The 21,440-nt window shown below is 43.8% G+C and overlaps 1 protein-coding gene across 1 annotated transcript in view; it reads left to right on the forward strand.

Annotated features, from left to right (window-relative positions):
- Positions 1 to 21,440, forward strand: part of TJP1 (tight junction protein 1) — a 331,960-nt gene that overhangs the window by 243,749 nt on the left and 66,771 nt on the right. The window contains exon 5 of the mRNA XM_018560498.1: positions 18,830 to 18,954. Coding sequence (XP_018416000.1) covers positions 18,830 to 18,954 — 125 coding nt within the window. The remainder of the gene's footprint in view (positions 1 to 18,829; positions 18,955 to 21,440) is intronic.

A 21,440-nucleotide genomic window follows, 5' to 3' on the forward strand; every position in this document is an offset into this window, starting at 1 on the left:
TGCTCTGAGGGACCAGAATAGAGTGTACATATTGTACACTTCCAATAAAGTAAAAAAAAAAAAAAAAGTCAACAGTTGATGCGATGAGACACTGTCACACCCCTGATCTCATGCAGACACTAGCCTGCACACTAAAGCTCTGTGTTTTATTTTGCTCGTGTGAATAAGGCCAAAGAGTGCGTTCCAAAGCGTTGGGCCTCTGGAACACAACCTGGCCTGCATTCAGGGGCCGGAGGGGGCGTGACGGTGCAATGAACTCAGTGACACTGCAGCCACCCTCCCCTGTCCACAGTGCGATCACCTGAATGGATGGCACATTAGTGCCTGCGTTCCGGTCCAGTGCAATCTGCAAAAATGTTGCATGCGCTATTTTTGCAGACCGCAACCAGCCCTAAAGGTTGTAGCTCAAAATAACTGCAGCTGCTTTTAGTACTCCTGCTTTGTCTGAATGTCGGACTGTTCTGGTAGACAAAGATCCAACACTTCCTGATAATCCTGCAACTTGCCTCCTCTATCCTGCCTCCTGTACCTTTCTATTGGCTAGCGAGGCAGCCCATCATGGCAGTGGCCCAATAGGAATGTGGTGCATCATAATAATAATTCTCCCTGGCTGATTAAATTGATGTTGGTATTTTTGAAGAGAAGGCTTTGTCAGCTGTTGTTATAAGCCTGGGTGTATAGATGTATCTTAGGTCTGCTTTTAAAAACATCCAGAGAGGAGGATTCCCAGACAATGGATAGCAGTGAGCTCCATATTGTGTCCGTTGTGTGATAGCATGCACTAGGCCCAAATATTTTTTGGCTGACTCTGGACTCCCTTTTTGTCCCCTCTGAGGAGCTGAAAGTACATAAAGATGCATGGAGTAACCCGAACTTCTGTCAGGTAGGCGGAAGTCATGTTATTTAGGGCTTTATATGTAGGTAGATCTATTTTAATGGAGTGATAGGAGCTTCAAGTGATCTTATGAGAGGGTAAAAAAAATGCTATCGGCGATACTTGGTGAAGAAAACTGATTTACACTTGCATGTCTGTGAGCAGATTTGCTGAAACCTCCAGCACCGGTCCTAACTCACAACACTAGGGGTTCCCAGTTCAAATCCTGCTCAGGACACTATCTGCCAGGAGTTTGCATACTCTCCCTGTGCTTTTTGGGTTTCCTCCGGGTACTCTGGTTACCTCCCACACTCCAAAGACATGCTGGAATGTTAATTAGCTCCTGTCTCAAGCAGCCCTGTATATATGCATGAGATAGGAACCTTAGATTGTAAGCGTCTTGAAGGCAGGGACTGCTGTGAATGAGCAAATATGTAAAGCGCTTTGGAAATTGTAAGCGCTATATAAATACATAAATAAGATTTGGTTTTGGAAGCTTTGCAACGTTTTCAGCGGACAGGTCAGTGTAAACCTGTTTTCTTTGCCAGGTACTTTCAATGGTATTTTTTTCTTTTTTTTTACTCCCTGTCAGGGTCACTTTCAGCACTATCAGGAAGTGCTAAATCGTTGCCTTTCAGAATGGACCACATTTGGGTAAAGCAGGAGCAATTGAAAACTTTTTTTTTTTTTTGTTAAAGTGAGAGTCTCTGAACTTGTTCAAGAGAATGTGACTAAAGGTGCCCATACACTGCTTGATTCTCGTACGAGAATCGGGATACTGTTTTAAATGCTAAGGAGACATCATCACCTTCAGCTTGCAAATGCAGGACTGCGTGCTCCCACGCAGCTCCCTCCTCCGCAGCCAGTGCTGAAAACTGCTGTGATAGTGACCCAGGGGTGGATTGTGGCAGTGCTTGGTTGCTAGGCCTAGGCATTGTCACAGGGAAGCAGATCATATACACCCTGATACTCAGATGCCGGGTATTCTCTCTGGCTAAGGAGGAGGAAGGTGCATCAGGTAAGTGCTGGTGGGGTCAATAAGGGGGTCGAAGTAGAGGTGGAGGCATTTCAGAGACACTGCCACCTTTTCCTGCATGGACAATGTGACCGTATCTCTAATGCAACTATATTAAAGAGTAGCTCCGTGCTTACTCAAGAACCTGCTATAGGCTTCAGGCAGCTGTGGACTGTCTTACTAGATAAAAATAAGTATGTGTGGCCCCATACCGTCAGTGCTGTACTCCATAGCTTAGGCCTGGTGTTTACTGCCATTGGCAGCATTGTATCTTTGCCTGTGTCTATAATATGACAAGGGAGCATGTTTTGGCTCATGTCGGTGTTTATACTCTATGAGCTGGTGTAAGGCAGACACGCCCCTGGTCTGTATCATTTGAACATGGCCCTAAACCATTGATAGAGGAAGCACCGCCAGCAGCTGGGAACACCGTTCCAAAGCCACACACAGGTACTTTTTTTTAAAATGTATCCAGTAAGGTTTATGTAACATTCTGAGATGTTAACGGTACACTCCAGCCAACATTGGTAATGGAATTGTGCAAAAGGTTTAAAGGAGAACGATGGGGTTAGGGCTTTTCCCCATAGTTCTTCGAAGGGTAACGGGAGGACATAAACTAGCGTCCCCCCGTTACCCAAAGCTCAGCTGCAGCTTGCGGTATACTGAGACGCCGCAGCTGAAACGGATCCCGACAATTATGTCATGATCCGCCCAGCTAACCCCTGAGGAAGCGGATAGGCAAATTGGTTGAGAAAAGCTAAACTGGATGAAGAAGTTGCTGTATAAGACATATCTAAAATGGTAGAACTGTGTTGTCGGGTGCACATTAAGCTGGCTGTAAACATTGATAGCCAGCACATTGATGGGATTATCACATTTTTATCAGGAGATTTTTCATACAAAGGTTTGTTTGAAAATCTACCAGTGTATACCAAGCTTTAGTAGATTCCTATTTCTGCCCTGCTTTAGAGAAACAACATTTAGAAACTGGTTGTGTTGGGCTGCACAGGTATCTTCATTTTTGAAGAACAAGTTTTGATTTTCATTCAACATTTTATAATACTTTTCTTGGCGTACAGTTTTTATTTTAAGTAATAATTGAACTCTGCATACAATATTTTTAGGGTTGTATACTACTCCTTCCAACATCAATCCATGATTATATTATTCTGCATTCCCACATGGAACTGTTTAGATTAGGGATGCACCGAAATTTTGGCCGCCGAAACATTTCGGACGAAAATTCGGTACCTCCCAGCTTCTCTCCTTCCTGCTGGGCACCGGTATGTGTGTCTTCCGATGTAGCGGTCAGCACCCAGCGGGGAGGAGAGAAGGTTTCGGGATGAAAAGCAGTGGGGGAGGAGATTGCTGTCAGCGTTGCAGTAGGTCGAGCTCTCCTTCCACACCTCCCGGCTCGGCCTCCTGTGTCAGGATGGAGAGCCCTGCTCTGCGTCCTGTGACACCTGATTCAAGATGGAGACTGGAGTATGTTTGTAAATAACTGGAGATAGTATGAGTTACTATGTACCAGTTATAAATTAATGGAAAGTGATCTACATCATTGATTGTGTACATAGTAACTCATACTATATCCACAAGGTATGAATGAACAGGAACACTCAGTATAAAGGATTCCTGTTCATTTAGTGCTGGGGCTGCAGAATAAGAGATGTAGGAAATATCAGGGGTCTGTTTAGATCCCTAATATTTCCCAGAGCCCCTAAAAGTATAGTGAAAAAAAAGAGAGTAATAATAATAATTATTATTATTAAAAAAGGTTGGGGGGGAAAAAAAGGTTGGTTTTGGTTTCAGCCTGACAAAACATTTATTTTCAGTTTCGGTCTCAATATACCATTTTGGTGCATCTCTACTTTTAGATGATGTTTTGGGGGTTAATCGTGCAGGGTGCTAATCCATTGAGACACTTATGAACTGAACTTTGTATATTTAAGTTGCTGCACTCATGGTGAAATCTGAGAATAGTTTTTGGAAACTTTTCTTTGGAATATATATACAGTACTGCTTTACTTAGTATTTAAATCTGTATCTGCCTGTGTAACTATGTCCATACCTACTCCCTGCACCCAGTGTAGGAACACCACCTGGGGAAAATGGGTTAGTGCCAGAAGATCGGTCTTCTCAGCATCACCCACGTTTTCTGGCATCTCGCATACTAGAAGTAGAATTGCCTTTCAACTCACCTTCTTGGCAAATATTCTGAAACTAGCCAGTACCATACACTTCTTGGGGACATAACTCAGTTCTCCATTGGAAGACCATACACTTATAGTGAACATCAGGTAACTTCTTTGGAAGCCTGACATGTGCTCCTCTGTTTGTCCTGTTACTTGTGGATGTGTAACAGCTGATATTTGACAGTCCCTTCTGTCTTCACTTGGTACTGGCTTGAGTAAAGTTTCCAGGAAGTGTTTGCGCACCTCTGAATATGCAAACATTGCTGTGGGCCTGTTTTCTGTCTGTAGGAAACTGGTTGGTGTTGCTTCCTAACTAATGACGAGTAGGAGTGGTTTTTATTACCTACTTAGAGTGGAGATTTATTAGAAACTCTGCCCGGATGTTACTGCTTGTTGGGAATCTTTCTCTCCTTACCTGTCCTGGGGACAGAAAAGAGATGAGTGTCTCGTGGCCTGGCTGTTTTCAAACAGACCCATCTCATGTCCAATGTACCTGCACAAAGTCCTGGCTGTCCATTCTGTAAAGATACATTTGAATGGACCGGTTTGAAAATCTTCTCCAATTCTCATTGTTCATCTACAGATAGGCAGACACTAAGGCCCCATTCCCACTGAGTGGATTGCAAATCGCGATTGTTATTTTGCGCGTTTACTGGGCGATATCGCGCAAATGTTTGCATTGGGCTAAGTACAATCGCGCGACATCTGCACCAAAAAGGGCCCTGCACAAGCGGCGCGCTACAGCAACAAGCTCAGCTCCATTGACATGCATTGGAGAGCAATATCGCGCGGAAATACGCTCATTGTGAATGGGGCCTAAAGCTGAAGTTTTCTGCACCCCACTCATCCCTTCTTACATGTCCATAGACATAAATGTGCATTGTTAACTGCCCTATTGTGGACTGTATCTGACACGGCGCCATCTGTGTTGTCCTCAAGCACCAATTCTCCGTGAAGGTCTATATATGATGCTGTATGGAGTGCATGTGATTTCCTGTTTTGATTAACTGCCCTGTCACATTTGTGGACACCTTTCCTCATGTCAGAGAGATAGCTGTGATTTGTGCAGTGCTTGTATAGAGTGCTGGGGAGATCTCAAGAGCTGAGTAGCCACTGCTCCTAAAAAAAAATTACAGCTGGTGCCTAACTTTTGAGTTTATCGCTTAGTTGCTGTCAATGGATCCGGCTCCTAAAATTTTTTTCTACTGGCTCCATCCACCCCTGCTTGTATAAACCACATACTGCTCATGTATGTATCTGTCATTTTTTGACCATCTATGAACACCCCATGAATTCACCAGCATAGAAGGGGTTATGCATGGCCTAATGCACTTCCGGTCCCTCCGTGTGACGATTTTAAGTTAGGAATGAGCCTAGTTGTAAATAAGTAATTGATGGGCCTTGAATGAAAATTGAGCAGAGCTGCTTTAGATCATATGGCACCTTTCCCTCTTATTGTGCCTATTTTAGTCTTATTTACACCTAAATATGCATGTATTTGTAGGGATGCACCGATATCTTTTTTTTGGTATCGAGTACGAGTACCAATATTTTGCTTTCGGTACTCACCGATACCGAAAACCGATAGCGGTGCTTCCGCTGGCATGGAGCCGGCTTCCCAGGCAATCAGGAAGCCGGGATGGCAGGTAATGACATGCCGCCCGATTGCCCGGGAAGACTATATGCTGATTGACTGGCAAGCCGACTTTCTATCCATTGAGCATCGAGCCGCCTGTTCGGCCGGTTCGATGCTGATTGGCCAGGAAGTCGGCTTCCAGGGCCAATCGGGAAGCCGGGCGGCATGTCATTACTCATCCGCCCAGCTTCCTGACTGCCTGGGGAGCAGGCTCTGACCTTAAGTTCCGGTATCGGGGAAGGTATAGGAGCATTTGGGCGAGTGTGAGTACTAGCCCAAATACTCTGTATCAGTGCCGCTACTGGTATCGGTGCATCCCTAGTATTTTGTATGTAGCTCCTTTTATGTTTTATGCTCTAGAATGCATACACTTACTAGATGTAACTTCTAATACACTGAGGGTGCTGTTGAATGTTGATTAGAACTGCACTGGCACCTTAGTAAACCGGTGGATAGCATTTTTTAATATAAATTAGATTTTATTAAATACAGTATACTGTATTTGAGAGCTGGAAGACTTGTGCAGGGTTTTACAATATAGAGTAAGCGTTGGGCCCTGTTCACACCTAGGTGCTTTGAAGTTCAAGGCTCAGTGTCTGCAACCACCCTCTGTCAATCCCTCCACTGGCTTCTACTTGCCCAGAGGATAACATTCTAAATATTAACAGTCACTTATAAAGCCTCCTACAACTCTGCCCCTGGCTACATCTCAAACCATGTCTCAAAATATCACCCTAACCGTCCCCTCTGCTCTTCACAAGACCTCCTGCTTTCCAGCTCCCTTGTCAACTCCTCCTATACTCGCCTCCAGGGCTTCTCTAGTCTCTCCCATCCCATGGAACACTTTACCCCAACCTGTCCGTCTATCTCCCACCTTGACTGCCCTTAGGCGTTCCTCATCTCTTCAGGGAAGCCTATCCCACCTCAACCTAACTACTGAACTATCACTTTCTCAAACAATTCATCCCCACACAGCTCCCTCCTCATGTATCACTTCACCCTCCCTTTTAGATTGTAAGCCTTCAGGGGCAGGACCCTCCTTACCACCTTGTCTTGAATTGTATTGTAATGTCTTATATTGTAAAGCGCTAAGCAAATTGTTGGCAATATATAAATCCTATATAATAATAATAATAATAATAATAATAATACAAAATGCTCAATGCAAAGAATCCCAATGTTTTCTATGTGTTCACATCTGAGCCTTCTGTCATCTAGCAAAATACCTGCAGCTTGATAAAGTACATGAGCTTCTTTTCAGGCAGATTTGAACGCTTTTGTCCCCATAGACTTCAATTTAAACGTGTTAAAACTAGGGATGCAGCGATATATCGGCCGAAAATGGCACTTTTGGCATAATGCAGAAAGTGCCATTTTCCTGCCGATACATCGTCGCATCCGTGATTTATTTCCTCCCCGCTGGGCGCTGCTCTGTGTCCCAGCGGGGAGGAGAGAAACTGTGATAGCCGGCCGAGCGATGCGGAACGAGAGCGCTGTGAGCGGCCGGCGTCTCCTCCCACACCGCTCAGCCTCCTATCACAGTCCGGCAGAGCGGGGTGGGGGCGGAGACAGCCAGCGCTGTCACAGGAGGCTGAGCTCTCCTCCCTACACCGCTTGATCAGCCTCCTGTGACAGCTGTCAGAGAGGAGAGCAGTCTACAAACACTCAGCGATGATGGATCGCTGAGTGTAGATAATTGAGGACATGGTATGTGTACTATAGCCTCAATTATGAATGAATGGGAAGTGATCTGCATCACCTCCTGTTCATTCATCATTGTAGTTATAGTAAACATACTCTGTCCTCATGTTATCAATGAACAGGAACACTCAGTATAGAGGATTCCTGTTCATTGATAACAGGGGATACAGAAAAAGAGATTGAGGACTCTGTGTCCTCAATCTCTTTTTCTATTTTAAAAATGAAATATCAGGGGTCTGTTTAGACCCCTAATATTTCCCCCAAAGCCCCTGAAAGTAAAGTAAAAAATATTTAATAAAAAATGAATTAATAAATACAAATGAATATAAAAAACCGCTCAAAAGCACTGCCTGAAAGTGCCGACTCCCAGGTGTGAATCAAGGCTTACACCACTTATGAGGGCAAACAAGCAATAGCATTGATATTGTGGCTCAAGAGGAGTCAAGCCTTGAATTGTATGTGCAGTATGCTTACGTTATATGGGGGGGAGGCAGAAGTCAAAAAGGGTCAAACAAAGAAAAGAGGCACCGTCACCAAAATAGTTTTACCCCCCCATAAATTAGTTATTTCGATGAACAAGGGCTTTCACCGTGTGGTAGCTTGTCCCAGCGCTTTGTATGCCACAGCTGTGCATGTAAACAAGCAGTGATGCTGTGCTCTTGCAGCAAGAACAATGGTTCTTTTATTGCACATGTCAATATTTAGAAACTACAATTTGTATTGTGTGAACTAATGCCAGGTCATTTTATAAGCCTTGTCCGTGTGTTTTCTGGTCTTCGGAGTGGAGCTGTGAAATTAAACAGCTTTAACTCAAATATTACCGATATTTTCAGACAAATGAGCTGTGTTTTCAACAGCTTTTGTTAATTTTTGTTTATTGACCTGGTAATAAGAGAACGGTGGATACTGAAAAGTCAAAGAGGAGTGTAATTTATAGAAGAGACAAGCTCATAAATGGTAAAATTTCATTCAAACCCAGCGCTGCATTGCAAATAAAAACTGAGCTGCTCGGCTTGTATAGTTTCTTATATCTGATTTACAAGATGTGGCTTGCGATTTTGCTTGCTCCTGCCCTTACTTTCCAAATGTGAAATAGGACCATGGTTTCCGTGGTGGGCTAGGCTCTATGCACTGGTAAGCAGTCTTTGGAATAAAGGACAAATCTGTCAGGAATTGAGGGAATAAGCCCAGACTACTCACTGTAAAGAATAGTATCGAAATATAGCAAAGTTCAGAAAGGCACCGAGAGTCAGTCAAAAATAGGGTTCAGGTGGTCAGGTTTTTTTTTTCTCACCCATTGACTACATAACTTTTAGGAATGGTTCCTCAATGATTCATAACTTGTCATGAGAAATGTATCAGAATGTTATTGTTGACCTTCTGCTGGATAAGGTCGTTAACTAACTTGAATGCTGATCTACTGGATTCAGTCGTTTACATTCCTGACCTGGAACAAGTATTTGGTGGCTGAGGTCTGAATTTTCAAGAGGGTTCGTCATATAGAAGCAGTGAACGTATTACAAAAAAAGGTACATTTTGGCACCTTGTAAGATCTTCTGTGTTATGGCGTTTCTCAACTCGGATGTCCATCAAGTATACCCTGGTGCATTGTGGTTTCTGGAACATGCTGTCTTATAGAAATATTTATTTCTAAAAGGCCATTTCTGTTCCTTAATTATAAAAAATATACTTATAGGTGCAAGTAATAGATTTGTGGTTTCTGTAGACTTGCTGATTATTTAACGTTTATTTTAAAGTAGCATTAAAGTCAATTTTTTTGGCCAATATCTACTGCTAGTAAGCGGTAGATATTTGCCCCAACATTTAAAAAAAAAAAAATGAAAGTTGGCAAATACCAACAAACTTACCTATGTCAGCATCGCTCTTCCGGCTGCAGAGGTCCCGGCTCCCGAAAGCTGTGAAGGGGGAAGTGCATGTGCAGTCCAGAGTGTCGGAGGGGAGAGGAGGAGAGCGGCACAGAAGATCAATGGACGCAGACGTCGGACAGACACTGTTGGGACCTGAGGAGTCTGCGGTGGATCAGAGACCGGCACCAGCTCTGGAGGGACTTTGGAAAATGAGTGGAAGGAAGAAGATGTTCGGATAAAGAGGCATCACATAAGGTAAGTCCTTATAGGAGAACTATGGGGTAAGTGTTTTTCGCATAGTTCTCTTTAGGGTCATGGAAGGACATATACTAACCTCCTCCTGTGACCCAAAGCTCAGTATATCGCGGGCAATGCCCAAGATATACTGAAAGCACAGCAGCCGAGGATGGATCCCGACAATACTGTTGAGATCCACCCAGCTGCATGAGTGGCAGCGCGCTCTGCCTCTCTAGAGGCAGAGCCAGCTGTGCCCTCCCCTGTTCGTTCCTCCACTCAGCGCTGGAGGATCGGAGAGGCGGGAATCCATGGGGGAGCGGTGACTGCCAGTCATCGCTCACTGCAGGGAGACGATCGGGAAGTGAGCGGATTGGTAACATGTTTCTGCTCACTCCCCAATCAATAGAGCTGACCTGTGACAGCTTCTTTGTCACGGGTCGGCTCTAACTATGAGGATGAGTGGAAATCTAGTTTTAATGTCACTTTAACAAAAACAAATACTCCCTGAAACTATCAAAAGTACTCCTAAGGGAACAGTTCCAATTGGTTGAGCCACAGTGTTCTCTCTCACAAGTTATAGTCATATATACTGGTATACTGGGAGGAGTTTACTAAGGCCTTGTTCACATGAGCTGCTGCCTCCCACCAACCACCACTCCACCAGAATGGGGAAGCAGCGGCTGCCCGGTGTTCAGGAGGCAATACTGCTGCCTCCTGAATGCAGGATTTTTTTTTTCTTTGCTTCTCTCTTCAGATCGTTCAGTTAAGCCTTGAAGACGAAAAATTGAAGCTGATAGGTTGTCGTGCACACCTCACTGTCCCCTCACTGTGTTTTACACAGTGACAGGTTTACTAACCTGGTCAGCCCAGCAGTGAGGTCAGCCATCACTATCATTATTTGACTGGCAATCTTGTTCCTTTGTTGCATCTGAATGAAGGCTTCGGTGAGTTAAATCTAATACAGAGGGTTGACGTGTATTATGAAGGGCTCATGCAGTGGTTACAGCAAGGAAGTTACTATACAATACAAAGGGGTGATTCTATCAGAACCTTCCCTCTTCATACACAGTTGCTAGTTATTCTCTACTGTCTACTCCAACACGGGAAGATTAGTTTTGGTTGGAGCGCCTTGCTTTTACAGTGCATGTGCTTCAGTTTTGACTGCCTACGATCCTCAATTTCTTCTGTCTTCACAATAAATAATACATGTATGTAACTCGCTGTACATGGCTTTGAATGAATAAACACAGGGAAGCATAATTAACTGTCTAGACATCAACATACCCTTTTATTATAGCGCTGAATGTAGGAGATCCTGAAAGTCTCTATTTATACATATGGAAGATTTCTATCTCAGGAATTTTAGTAGACTGGGATTAAAGGCATCCTGGTGCAGCATTGACTATTATGATACAGTGGCAAATGCTTTGATGTTTTGTTATTTTTTAATTCCGCATCAGTCAATTTTTATGTAGAAATAAAGAGTAAGTCAACAAATCCAGGTTCTGTGCAGTTCAGAGTTTAGCGGGCACGGTATAGTATAATGGAAAAGGCATTTGACTGGATACATTGAAATATGCAAATGTTCATCTCTTAGAGTGAATCTGACATGGGCAGAAACCTTTCTAAGGTGACAGTGCTCAATTGCAGGCCACTTGTGGTGCAAGTAACGTAAAGCTGGCCATACCCTGCTCAGATTTTGGCCAAAGTCCTCCTGACTCGACCCGTATTCGAGCAGTATATGACCCCGCTGTCACCGCTTTTTGACAGAAGTCGACTTTTGTAGTAGATGGGCTTAAAAGCAAACTATGGCTAAACTTTTTTTTTTTGTGTGGCTTTAATTGTCCTTTGGGTCACAGAAGTATGTTTGCTAAAGCCCGCTATTTGCTGACCGTGCAGAGCTGCACTGCAGCCAGGAAAGATCCCAACAATATTGTCGGGATCCCCCCTCCCCTCCCCCCGCTGCCTGATTGATTGACAGCTGGCTCTGCCTCTCTAGAGCCAGAACCATCTGTGCCCACCCCCTCCCATGTCTGTCCCTCCAGTCGGTACTGGAGAAACGGTGACAGTCACCCCTTTCTGCAGGGAGAAGATCGTGAGCTAAGTGATCAGTGGTTTGTGATCGCTCAGTTCTCAATCTACTATAGAGCTGATGTGCGACAGTTGCAGTGTCACACATCGGCTCTAACTATGGTTGCGTGCATTTCACTCTCCCAATAGTTCTCCTTTTTAAATTATCAGCTGAACAGTCACTGCATCCAGTCAGCTGCTGTCGTTGTTTGTGTATTCTAAAGCTGGCCACACACCTTACAATTATCTGCAGATTTTCTGTGGTCAGATGGAAAATGTGCAACAGATTCCTCCATCTACACTTAACTGTGTGGATGGAGTAATCTCCACCTGGGCCAATCTGTTGCACTTTTTCCATCTGACCACAGAAAATCTGCAGATAATTGTAAGGTGTATGGACACCTTTACAGTGGCGGCTATCAGAATAAAATAGCCAGCTGGGGCGATTCCCAAACAGTTTGGTGGAATCACGTTTTGTTTTTTTATTCTCGTTCAGCGCGCAGAGCTGGACTGATTGAGAAAAAACACTGATTGAATGACCAGTTTATGCTTCAAAACCGCCCTTTATCCCTGTGGAGCCCTCTTAAAGGGTATTTCCACTTTTGTAACCACATTTGAGAAACTCTCTTTTATGTTTTAGGTTCCTTTTTCACACAGCATGCCTAAAAATAATAATAAAAATAATCCTCTCACCTTTTAAGTAGTTTTTCACAGCTTCAGATCAAACTTATGTTAACGTTCACTGCTACAAATCGCTTACCGTCAGTGATTTGTCACTAAGCTTCAGAAGTGAATGCAGAGGGGTTGCTGGAAAATTAGGAGATCAGCTCGGATTTTGAGTACCAGTAAGAAAAGACACAGGAGAGAGAAAGCGAGAGAAGAGACAGCAGAGAAAGTGAGAGGAGAGAGAGAGAGAGAGAGAGAGAGAAGAGACAGCAGATAGAAACGGGAGAGAGCGAGGCGAGAGAGAAGAGACAGCCAAGAGAGAGGGGCCAGTTCACAACACAAAGTCTGCGTTCCAGAGTATTCACCATCTAGAACGCACTGGAACATAAGCCGGCCGCCTCCCTACGTTCAGGGGCGGGAGGGGCAGTGGCGGTGCATTGAAGTCAATGGCACCGCAGCCACACCCCCAGCCACATTAGTGCCTGCGTTCCAGTCCAGTGGGATCTGCAAAAATAGTGCTTGCAGCATTTTTGCAGATCGCACTGGCCCAGATCACATTAGTGCCTGCGTTTCAGGTGCAGGCGATCGCACTGTGGGCAGGGGCGTGGCAGCGGTGCCATTGACTTAAATACACCGCCACGCCCTTGAATGTAGGTGCTTTTTCATTGGTAGATCTCATTGTGCTCGTCATTTGAAAAGTAGATCTCCAGACGAAAAATTGTGGGCAACCCTGTAATAGCCCAAAGCCAGGTGTTTCCAGAGTAGAGTATATATTTAAAGTGTAATTCCAGTTTTGTTGAGAGAGGGGAAAAAAAAAAGCAATCCCCTCTCGGTGATCTATGTGCATTGCAAGGTTTTTCACTCACTTTCTTGCAGATTCCTACATCTTTCAGTTCTGGAGAAATAGCTGATTTGTGTATGGGACGGTCAGCCTTTATTATAGCTATCTGAGCAAATCTTAATATTCCAATGAGGAAGCTGTGTTGTCAGCTCCCTTAAAGGTGCCCACACACCTTACGTTAATCGTACGATAATCGCGGGAAATCCCGCGATCGTACGATTATCGTAAGGTGTGTGGAAGCCGTGCGACCTCCACTACTGTAAGGTCCCACGACTTTTATCTTAGTAACATGTCCGAAAACCCGCCGAGAATCGTACGATTTTCGGCGGGTGTGTAGCATGTTCGTAAGATAAAAGCCGGACGGGCCGGTGTGCGCAAGCCCCTCAGCGGGGCGAGCTTGCGATCATCGCAAGTACGATCTGCCTGTCCAAGATAGGCAGATCGTACGTTTTTTTAATTACCTTACAACCATCGCAAGACAGAAGTGAACGATGAGAAGTGTGTGTGTGTGTGTGTGTGTGTGTGTGTGGACCGTTTTGCCCAGGCATTGCCGTTACATTAGTACAAATTATTTATTTTTTTGGTACTCGCCGATACCAGAAGTCCCATTAAGGGGGCCATGCCACATGTAATGACTCGCTGCCCAGCTTCCTGATTAGCCTGGAAGCCATCTCCATGCTCCTTCGTCACCAGGTGACAAGGAAGCATGGATCCGGCTTTCTGGCCAATCAGGAAGCTGGGGGGCTGGTAATGGCTCGCCGCCCGACTTCCTGATTGGCCAGTTTCCTGACCAGTCAGGAAGCCAGGCAGCTGGCTCCATGCTCCCATGTCACCAGGTGACGAAGCATAGAGCCAGCTTTCTGGCTAATCAGAAAGACGGGGGCGAGTCATTACCCACCCCCTGGCTTCCTGATTGGGTGGGAAGCCAGCTCCATGCTCCCTGGTGACGAGGGAGTATGGAGCCACCTTCCAGCCAATCAGGAAGCCGGGCGGTGTGTAATAACTTGCTGCCCAGCTTCCTTATACTGGAAGTTACCGGTATTGAAATAAGTATCGGGAGCATTTGGGCTTTTGAGTACTCGCCCAAATACTCGGTGTGTGTGTGTGTGTGTGTGTGTGTGTGTTTTATATAGAGAGAGCGCCAGCAAGAGAGCACGAGAGACAATATTCTAGGATCAGTACATGTCACAGTTCCCATTGGATTATTACAGCATGCTTTGCTAAGGGTTCTGCTTTTCTGCTCCTTTCCCTGAGTACACATTTCCTTATCTGACCTCACTGGAAGTTATTTGCTAGTGTGTGGGTAAACTAATACTTTATGAAAACTGAAGTTGTGACCTTAAAACTGCTGGTGAAAATGATAATTTTGCTCCTGAGAAAGCCGTCTGTCTCGTGAATATTATTCTATAGGGAGGTGGCTTGTGGAGAGTAGGGAGCTCGGTATATAGGACTCATTTTAGTATGGTCACCTGTATTGGCTATGGTGTATGTTGTGTTATACTCTTGTGTGGTCTGCCACCTCCAGTAAATCATTTAGAGAGATGTGACTTTCTCAGTCTGTTGTTCGTAGCATATGTAAGGCATGAGTAAGCTGCACAGCATGAAAGGTCTGTCCTATGTAGGATTAGCAGCCAGTGTGTGAACCTAATTCTTACAGTGGGTTAGTCACAAGGAATAGTTCAGATGCCAATGGAGTGATTAACTCGTAGGCTTTGTAGCTTGTTTACATTTATTAAAAGTGCTAGACACAAGGAGGGAATCATTCTGAAGGTTCCAAATTATTGGGTGTTTGAATAATTCAATTTTCCCTTTTATGAATGATAAAACATACATTTTTGGGGAAATGCTCATAGAAAGGACTTACAGAAGTGTGTTTTTGAATTTTAGCGTAGTTGAATTATTTTATTGCACTAGCTTTTGGTTTTATTTCACGGTTTATCCATCGAATTAGTTTTAGCTGGTAACACTTGCATTGTGTTAACACACACTAAATGCCCTTGGCTTGACATACAGGCTTTAAAACCTTGCTTTGCTGTGCGTTTTTTCTTTTCTTCATAGCAGTAGCCAAAATACACGCAAGGGACACTATGCACGTGTTACATGAGTGTGTGTGTCAGCCATGGATATTATGAATCAGTTGTGTGTGTATATGCACGCATAGGGGACCTGCAAGTGCAGGCGACATTAAGCACCAATTACATATCTGTGGAGGAAAGCAAATGGATCAGTAATGTGCGTGTGTCACAGTATTCATAGGTTAAGTGTGTCTGTGCAATTACTAGGGATGCCCCGAATTTTTAAATTTGTAGACACGTAAAAACTTGTCAGGCCAAAACTGAAAATTACTTTTTTTTTTCCCCCCCAACCTTTTCACATTTTTAAAATGTATTTTTTTTTATTTGTATGTTTTAGTTTTTTTACTTTACTGTTAAGGGTTTTGGGAAATACAGTGGTACCTCGGTTCACGAACTTAATTCGTTCCACGATTCTGGTTGTGAACCGAATCAAACTGTGATCAGACCGCGATCTCGACTAGAAGAAGCCACAACTAGTGTCAGAGCAGGGAAGATGGCTGCAGTTGTGTTTGTCACCCGATTCGGAGTTTGTGAACGGAAGCAACATTTTGCAGAACTTCCTGTTCGCAAACCGAATTGTTCGCGAACCGAGGTACCACTGTATCAAGGCTCTCCTGGTCTCTTCTCCCCACACTGCCCTGCTTGGCCTCCTCATAGGTCACTCCTCCCTGCTGGGTGCCGGCAGCTGGATCCGCTCTGATCCCCGCTGCGGACACAGGTCAACCTTGAAGTCGGCACCCAGCATAGAGGGGAGATGCTGGGGATTAACCACATTTTCGGCTGTTTTGGTACTATGGGGATTTTGTCCATTGTACCATTTTTGGCCCAAATGTTTAGGTTGCTGAAAATTCTGGTGCATCCCTAGTAATTACCCTTTAGTAAAGTGTGTATATATGTCCAAAAAGACAGAACAATGTCCACCAGGATTGTATAAGTCTGCATTTCTGATTTAGTTACACTCATGCTTTACTGAGGCTCCGCTCACATCTTGTGATGTGGGAGCACATGCGATGGTGCACGGGATCCTGGATCGCATGTTGCAATGTTATCTACACTGTGGTGCCATTATTTTTTTCACGACACCTCAATGCACCAAGCCATCGCATGTGCGTTGTATCACATGACATCTCATGGTAACCTATTGCTCCCAATTTTTCAGCTGTCTCCTAGATCCCAATGAGATTTGTCCAGTCATGTGTAAATACTGTGCACGAAGACACTTCCGTAACAAAGACTAGAGGCCACCACCTAAAACTGGCAGAAAAAAAATTCAAACACAAGGGGCGAAGGGGGTTCTTCTCAGTTCGAGCGGTTAGGGTCTGGAACTCGTTGCCACAAGCAGTGATTCAGCAAATAGTGTGGAATCATTCAAGAGGCTTTTAGACGATTTCCTGAGAGACCGTAATATACGGAGGTACAGGTACTCTTGAGATGCCTCAAGGACCTATACACACACACAATAGGTTGGACTTGATGGACATATGTCTTTATTCAACCTCAAATACTATGTAAGGTCTGAATTGAGCCTAGGGTTTAAGGGCTGGTTCACACCATCTCCAGTGTGTTCCTTCATGATTAGCTGCTGGAACGCACTTAATTACATCCCGGCCAACACCCTGCGTTCTGGGGCGGGAGAGGACGTGGCTGTGCATTCAAGTCAATGGCACCGCAACCAGAATGCGTGGTATAGCAATGCTCATGGTCCAGTGAGGTGCAATTGCAAAAAATAGTGCATGCACGTTGTGTCGGAGATAGATTTACTGAAAATAGGAAAGGACTTTTTGTAGTCACAATTATTACTTACTAAAACACAAGTGCTAACTATACTAGATGCATTCGTGCACCACGACCCCTCCTGGCCCAGAACATGGGAGGCTTTACTTATGCGGTGTGAACTGGACCTAAAAGTACTTAGTTCCTGCAACCCATCCGCCCCTTTGGCTGAGAATCTTGGGTGACTATGATGCCACATTTCACCGTGGTATTGCCATGCACAACAACTTTTATGCAGCAGTTAAATATATCAGCAGAGAATATGTAGCTATATAGAGCTGCAGCTAACGATTATTTTCAAAATCGATTAGTTAGCCGATTATTAAGTTCGATTAATCGGATAAACAATAAAAAAAATGGCTCCAGTGATGGACTACTAGTTTGTATTGAGATTGTAGTCCATCACAGGAGCAAGCTTGGAGCGGTGGAAAAAAATAGTGTGGTGTGCAATATAGTGAAAAGGAAAGTGTAAAATTATACATCAATGAATGCAAAATGGCACCGACTATAGAGGAATATAAAACCCAGCAATAGTACATTATACAGCGCAATGCAGAATATCACCAGCTATAGAGGACTACAACAAATCAATAACACCAGAATACATAAAGAGTAACTGCTTTAACCTTGGCGTACAGAAGATGAATCAAAGTGCGTGAATTACAATTAGACATGTCATTGTACATATCCTCATTTAGTCAAACAACAAAAGACAATGAACATACAAACCAATAATTATTTAGTAAATAAGTAGAATAGTATTTTCCTGAGCTGTATGGTTACATGTCAAGGTGTTCTTCTGCATAGCATTATATGTGAACCATTCTAAATAAACACATTGTAAGAACCTATACAACAGGTCGGTTTTCTGCAGGTTTCTTTTATAAATAGTCTATCTGTTTTTGCTGCTCTATCCCTGTTGTTGCTGTAACATATTCTGTGAAATCTATGTAAAACTTTATACATACAAGTGTTGCTGCCTGAAAAACGTTTTCTGCTTGTTTTGTTGCTGGTTATTTCAGCTACATAGGCTATGGGAAACAATGAGGGCAAATTTCAGTTCAGTCTAGGCATGCAGAGCGGGCACATGCCACAACCCTGGTTTATGTCATGGCGTTCCATGCTTCTTCGGTTTGGAAAGTGCTATTCTCTCTTGCCTCAGTGTGCTTTTCAGGAGAGGTTGAGCAGAATGTTTGGGTGTTTCTTCTACATTGGTAGTAAATGGGAGAACTGTTAGAAAGGTGGTGACTGAGGCTGCTAAGAGTTTTTGCTCTTCTCCCCATATCTGCATACTGTCTGTAGGGGCTGAGAGTTTATTAGTTGGCCAAGAAGAACATATCCAGGTAGTACTAAAAAGTAGTATAGCTGCGTATATAGAGCTGCAGGTCATTGTTTGTGTTGAATGTACAGATATGCATTAATCATTTATAGTATGTGAAGCTAAGGCTCCATTCACACGCGAGCGGTTTTCCCGCACATACGGAAATGCGCTAAACATAAAAACCAACGCATTGCAATGTTCAGACTAATGCGGCAGCACCACGGTACGAAACTCACATCCTGCAAAATAGTCCAAGCACAATGTTTTGGGCCGATTCTGCACATTCCAGCTATAGTAATAGCCACAAGCGCGCAGGATCCACGTGTATGTTACTGTTTGCGCGGTTTAATTCTGCGCGGAAACCGCTACGTGTGAATGGAGCCTAAGTTTGGAGTATGAATGTGCATGGTAAATCGAATACATTAGTTTGACTTAGAAGAACAGTCTTCTACATCACTTGCTGTAGATGCCAATGGCTGGCAATGTAGCTGAGAGAATTATTTGCTTCTCACCTGTCAAGTTATAACACTGATAAAATAAATGGTTTTTCCCCACAGGCCCCAGGATTTGGATTTGGGATCGCAATATCAGGAGGTAGAGATAACCCTCATTTCCAGAGTGGAGAAACGTCAATAGTCATCTCTGATGTTCTCAAGGGAGGCCCTGCTGAAGGCCTGCTGCAGTAAGTGTGTTCTCTTTTTGCTACATGTATAACTGTTGGTAATAATGAAGGGCAATGGATGTAACATCCAAATTTTCTGTCCTTTTCCTATGGAGTAGTCAGTGGCTTATTTCAGTATGCTGGCTAATGTAATGTTCAAATTCAGTATTTTGAACACTTATTATTATTATTGTAAATAACTGTCATTTTAGTCTTTGTGAGTTGCGCCACAATACCGGGATTACGTGTTTTCTATAGCACAGCACTATGCTGCAGATTACCCTGAAATGTCTGACATGTTTTGCATGTGCTGTTAAAGTGACACTAAACTCGGGAGTTAAATCTTAAAAATGCATTCAAGTACCCTAAAAACAATGTATCGTATTTGTGTATCACTCGGCTGTAGATCCTCAAATCATCTCTGAATTGGTGATGACACTGTCCTTCCTCCTGGAGGGTGGCTACTTTTGTTCTCCATGGTCCCTGTGTGTGTTGTAAAATAGCCACCGCTCCAAGCTCACTCCTGTGATGACTACAATATCGATACAAATTAGTAAACTAACCTGAGATTGTAGTCCATCGCGCGAGTGAGCTTGGAGCGGTGACTACTTTACAACACACACAGGGACCATGAGGAATAAAAGTAGCCACCCTCCAGAAGGAAGGACAGTGTCGGCACCAATTCAGAGATGATTTGAGGCTCTACAACTGCGTGATACACAAATAAGATACATTTTTGGTAATCGTTAAGGTACTTGAATTAATTTTTAAGATTTTACTCCTGAGTTTAGTGTCACTTTAAGTTTCTACTGTAGTTCCTAAGCTGATATATTGTATCCTAAAGATAAATCGAAAAGAGGCGTGTGCTTTATAGCAGTTGATACTATTCAGCAAGGCAGCATGGCATTGGATAATACATTGACAATGTCACAACTTTTTTTTTAATTTAATAAAACCTTTCTATTCTTCAAACTTTGTATTCATCAGAGTCTTCAATTTGCAGCACTTTAAGGATTTCTATGCCTTTGGCATTATAGTTTTTTTTGTTGTATTTTTTTAAAACAATATTTAGGAGAACATTGAACTCTAAGTTGAGTATCTCATCCCGCATGTGTGACTACCTTTTGTAGGGAATTTTTCTCTTTTACATTGAAGGTCCTGATAGACTTAGGATCTATACTGCGGCTTCCTACTTCTTACCCAAACAGGTTTTGCTGAGATCATTTTCATGCTACATACTTTCTTCTGCTCTGTCTTACATAAATGCCTTTAGGGCTAATATCCTGGAGTCATCCTTTCACTTCTGCAGATAACACTGGTATTTAGCGTGTACTATTTAAGGAAACAACTGAGGACCAGTAAGGTATCTGTTTCTCAAACTGCAAATTTTAAGGTATTTACCCTTTTGTGCAGTTGTGCTTCTGGGCCTTCGGTTTCGTTTTCCTATCTTGGGAAGAACTGGACTTCCCTCTTCTCTCAAGACAGTAGCGGACACCTTGTATATGAAATCTTTTGTATCTTGGCACTTTGGTGGAATAACCTTCAATTCACAAAACAATATACTTTTTTTTCTTGGAGTTTTTTTTTTTTAATCCAAAAGTTTATCTTTGGATGCCAGCATCGTACAATATACAGCGGCGCAATGCAGAATACCAGCAGCTTCAGAGGAATACAACAAATGCCAGCAATAGTACATTATACTATAATGTACTATTGCTGGGATTTGTAGTACTCTGTAGCTGCTGGTATTCTGCATTGCGCTGTATAATGTACTATTGCTGGGATCTGATGTATTCCTCTATAGCCGCTGTTATTGGAGAGGACGGGTATGATGCAGGAATAGAGAGGACGGGTATGATGGTGGAATGGGGTGCAGAGGACGGGTATGATGATGGAATGGAGTGCAGGGAAGGAGAGGATGGTATGATGGTGGAATGGAGTGCAGGGATGGAGAGGACGGGTATGATGGTGGAATGGAGTGCAGGGATGGAGAGGACGGTTATGATGGTGGAATGGAGTGCAGGGATGGAGAGGACGGTTATGATGGTGGAATGGAGTGCAGGGATGGAGAGGATGGGTATGGCTATAGCCGGTGTTATTGGAGAGGACGGGTATGATGATGGAATGGGGTGCAGAGGACGGGTATGATGATGGAATGGAGAGGACAGGTATGATGTTGGAATGGGGTGCAGGGATGGAGAGGATGGGTAGGATGGTGGAATGGAGTGCAGGGATGGAGAGGACAGTTATGGTGGAATGGGGTTCAGAGGACAGTTATGATGGAATGGAGTGCAGGGATGGAGAGGATGGGTATGATGATGATTGAATGGGGTGCAGAGGATGGGTATGATGGAATGGAGAGGACAGGTATGATGTTGGAATGGGGTGCAGGGATGGAGAGGATGGGTAGGATGGTGGAATGGAGTGGACTAAATCGATTTAACTGTATGATGATGATTGAATGGGGTGCAGAGGACGGGTATGATGGAATAGAGAGGACAGGTATG

Source organism: Nanorana parkeri, unplaced genomic scaffold (genome assembly GCF_000935625.1).
Source record: "Nanorana parkeri isolate BGI_ZX_2015 unplaced genomic scaffold, ASM93562v1 scaffold459, whole genome shotgun sequence".
NCBI lineage: Eukaryota > Metazoa > Chordata > Amphibia > Anura > Dicroglossidae > Nanorana > Nanorana parkeri.